The sequence below is a fragment of the Priapulus caudatus genome, unplaced genomic scaffold, assembly GCF_000485595.1.
Source record: "Priapulus caudatus unplaced genomic scaffold, Priapulus_caudatus-5.0.1 Scaffold1063, whole genome shotgun sequence".
Taxonomy (NCBI): domain Eukaryota; kingdom Metazoa; phylum Priapulida; class Priapulimorpha; order Priapulimorphida; family Priapulidae; genus Priapulus; species Priapulus caudatus.
In genome coordinates, this window is record NW_014578124.1 from 74153 (window position 1) to 78247 (window position 4095).

A 4095-nucleotide genomic window follows, 5' to 3' on the forward strand; every position below is an offset into this window, starting at 1 on the left:
TCACGTAACGACCATGCCTGGCCTGGGGGCCGGGTTTACATGTTGCTGCGTGCATGTTGTGTGCATGACTATGCACTGATTGTTCCATTCGTGTTTTTTTCATTCAAATCTGGTCGCAGCAAGGCAGCTTATGTCTGAGTAAAACAATGCAAGCGACGGGTGGAAACAGAAAAATATCATTATGTCTAGACATTTAATAAAAAAACTTGCCCTATTTTCAGCCCGCTGATTTCCTATTATAGTTCGTTTGTACCTTTTGACAACTTGAAAAGGTGATTCAAGAGTCTCCTATAATTTGTTCAGAATAGCTTAGAATGCACCAAATTGCACCATTCTTTTAAAAAAATTCCGGGGGAGCATGCCCTCGGACCTCCCTAGCATGGCGATGACCTACGGTCCTCGCATTGCTCTCCTCTGTTTGCTAATTAAAATTTCAGCTGAAAATTAAATTATCCAATCTCATCCCTGGCAATGGCAGCAACCTGCTTACAAGGAAAGAATTTCAGGATAGGGTCGCTAAATGTGGGCACCCTGAGAGGAAGAGCAAGTGAGGTGGTGGAGACGTTGTCTCGAAGGAAAGTTGACATCTGCTGTCTCCAGGAGACCAGATACCATGGTGGTTAGTGTCGTATATTCAAAGAAAAGATAAAGGAAGTACAAGTGCTACTGGTCTGGTAATGATAAGGGGACTGGTGGTGTCGGTGTGTTGCTGGCGGAGGAATGGATTGGGAATGTTTGAGGTGCGGCGTGTCTCGGACAGGATCATCCTGCTGAGGTTGGTGGTCGGCAGCTCTGTGCTGACGTTCCTGTCAGTCTACGCTCCACAAGTCGGCCTCAGCGATGTTGTGAAGGACCAGTTTTACGACCAGCTCCGTGCAACGGCTGCTAAGGTCCCTGCATCTGAGCTCCTTGTTCCTTGTGGAGACTGGAATGGTCATGTGGGAAGGGATGGAACTTGCTTCAGGGAGGTGCATGGAGGGTATGGGCTTGGTGTACGGAACGTGGAAGGAGATAGAATCCTGGAGTTTGCAGTGGCCAATGACGTAGTCATGGGAAACGCATGCTTCAAGAAGCGCAAGTGCCACCTCGTCACGTATCAATCTGGTGGTATCTCCACACAGATAAATTACATTTTGTTCCGTTGTAATCTGCGCAAGTTGATTGTCAATGTAAAGACCATCCCCGGCGAGGAGTGTGCCACACAACATTGCCTGCTGGTGTGCGACATCAAGGTTGACATTCCGTCACTGCCCAAGCGTAAATTTGTGCCTCGTCTGAAAATATGTAAGTTGAAGGACCCTGTGACCAGGCAGAAGTTCCGTGTGGCCTTTACACAACGGACTGTGGACGCAAATGCGGTTACCACTGAAAAATGGGCGAATTCAAAGTCTGGCCTTCTGGGTGCTACTGAAGTAGTGTGTGGTCAATCTAAGAAGCATCAGTGGAGAAAACAGACGTGGTGGTGGAATGACCTTATTGTCAGTGCGGTGGAGGAGAAACGGCGGTGCTACAAAGCTTGGAAAAGGCATGGGCAGCAAAGCTGTAGCATGTTGGGAAAGATGCACATTCTATTGAGAGGTTTTTAGCTCAATAGAATGTGCATCTTTCTTGTTTGATATTCTGGCTTGATTATTGATCTCTCTCGTGCATACCGTATTGGTTCTGTTATACGATGACTAACATGGGTAACCACCGTTGCTTTGGGGAAAATGCTCAGTGACAACTTGTAGAGAAAATCCTGACACTCATATTTACTTAATTCTAAGGAGTCGTGACAGAGGTAGTCAAAAGCTTCTGGATATACATTGTTACGAAAATTATAGTGAGCATTAGGTCACTGTAAACAGTAGACGTGATAAAATTATGCCCACTTTTTCACAAAATGTAAGTGATTCTGTTCACTTTTTAGCTGTTCATGCGTGCGTGCGTTCGTCCGTCAACAGTTGGGCACAAATCTTAACCGCTCGACGTACGGTCATGATATTCGAGACGTCGGGGGGGGGGGGGAATCGTACGAAGGACTCAGAATGACAAATTTGGGGGTCAAGGGTCAAAGGTCAAGATGTGTAAACAAAGGGGGAATATTTTCCCCTTAACTTAAGGTATAGAAGGAAATACGGAATTGCGGCACAAATCTGAACGGCTCCACCTATGCTATTAATATTGGGTGTATAGTGTGATGGGCAGGAAACCCATCACCAGTGCGAAATTGGAGGTCACAGGTCAAAGGGCAGTGGGGGAAAGGTTAGATATCAGACATTTTCTGAGGACATGGTCTGACGGAGCGATTGAAAAACTTTTTTGTTTCAGTGGTGACCTATCATTTTTATCACTTTATTGAAAGGACCATGAAATGTGCTTTCCACTGACGTGCGAAGAATAAGTGTCTGATAACCTTTTGACTGAAAGGGAAGGTTCAACATGGATTTGTTGATTGTTAACAAAGGACTGAACTGCTTTTGCTATTATTAGAGCCCATACCTGTGTGGATGTAAGGCTACATTTGCAGTTCAATTGCAAAGACAAACGTTTGTTGAACAAGGTTTACACTCCTTAAATCATATTATTTTATAAAGCAGTCTGTATATTAATAGCACCCTGAATGCTAGCGTGGCTACCGTCATCCGAAATGTAGGCAAACACCCGGGGGCAACCCATTACTCATGCATGGGGTGAACTGGCACTTTTCTAATAAACATGCACCTGCAATGCAGTGTGTTTAGCTCACCGTGACATCGTCAAGCTGAGCTATTGCCATGGGGCGTCGTCCGTCGTACGTTTGTTCGTCCGTCCGTCAACATTTGGCTACGGTCAACGATAACTCAGGAACCGTTTGACCCACATGTTTGAAATTGGGTATAGTTGTTACTGCTATGCTCCCATATTAAACGTCCTATTTTGGAGCGTGCCAGTCGACGTACTTTCGAACCACGGCAATTTTTTGGTGGAATTGCCATTAGTCAGTTCAGGTTCAACGGATTTTGCTCATTTTTAGTATGTGAATGAATAAGGGCTAGCGGTTTTGATATTTAAAAAAAAATTATGCATATTAGGTAGGGTTTGGCAATTATATAGCATATTATATAGACACGCAGATAACAAACAGTCTGTGGTGTCACACTCGTCTGGTTCGTTTTACAAGATTTCATTGACAATATCTTTAATGCAAAATTCCTGCTATGAACATATTATGATTTATACTATTATTATTAGCTCACCTTGACATCGTCAAGCTGAGCTATTGCCATCGGTCGCCGTTCGTCGTACGTCCGTCCGTCCGTCCGTCCGTCAACATTTCGCTACGGTCAACGATAACTCAGGAACCGGAGTTCTCCCATATATATACTCTTCGTTTCTATAATGTAAGTCGATGGTTGCTCAATTAAAACTGACTTCTTCTCACTCACTAATTTGTGTCATTTTTTGTGGTGAGCTACAGCGTCATTGACACTCATTAATTTATTACTCACAGCTGAGCCAAATTGTCGCCTGCCTGAATATACTTGGATTTTAGCCTGTACATTTTAGCAACTCAATGGAATTAGGTTAATATCTACTTTCTTGACTTATCACCAATGCACGAAGGTCGATGCCATGTTTGATTATTGATTACACTTGCACGTGCCATCTCGCGGCAACTATAGGCCTAGTGATACATTATGACATGAATATATAAGACAGTCCAGCAGGTATGAAGTAGGATGCTTTGTTAGGGTTTAGTTTTAGTGTTAATACCTATGCTACACAGTTTTGATGATGACGTACCCGGTTTAGCGATAGAACAGGCTTTCAACCTTTTGCAGAAATGAAAGCCAGTACAGTAGAGCAGCAGATGAGCACTGTCGCTGTTGCGGCACTTGTTGGTAATTAATTAAACTATTCGTGATTCACGGAAAATTCACAGGGATTATAGCTAAGACATGTGTTTATATGTATCTAGATTTCTAGAAATGTAGCTCAATTCGTTTCCGAGATATGTGAGTTAATTCACTTTCATGCCGCCTATAGCGCAATAGCGTATGTGTGTGTGTGTGTGTGGGGGGGGGTTTAACAGCTGGATACAATCATCTGTAATTCATTTCTAAGGAATATCTA

The 4095-nt window shown here is 43.6% G+C and overlaps 1 protein-coding gene across 1 annotated transcript; it reads left to right on the top strand.

Annotated features, from left to right (window-relative positions):
- The first annotated feature begins 731 nt into the window (after window positions 1-731).
- LOC106815206 (craniofacial development protein 2-like) lies at window positions 732-1586 on the top strand. Its single transcript, XM_014819636.1, has one exon. It carries the CDS (start codon window positions 732-734, stop codon window positions 1584-1586), a length of 855 nt encoding a protein of 284 aa, XP_014675122.1.
- The last annotated feature ends 2509 nt before the right edge of the window (window positions 1587-4095 follow it).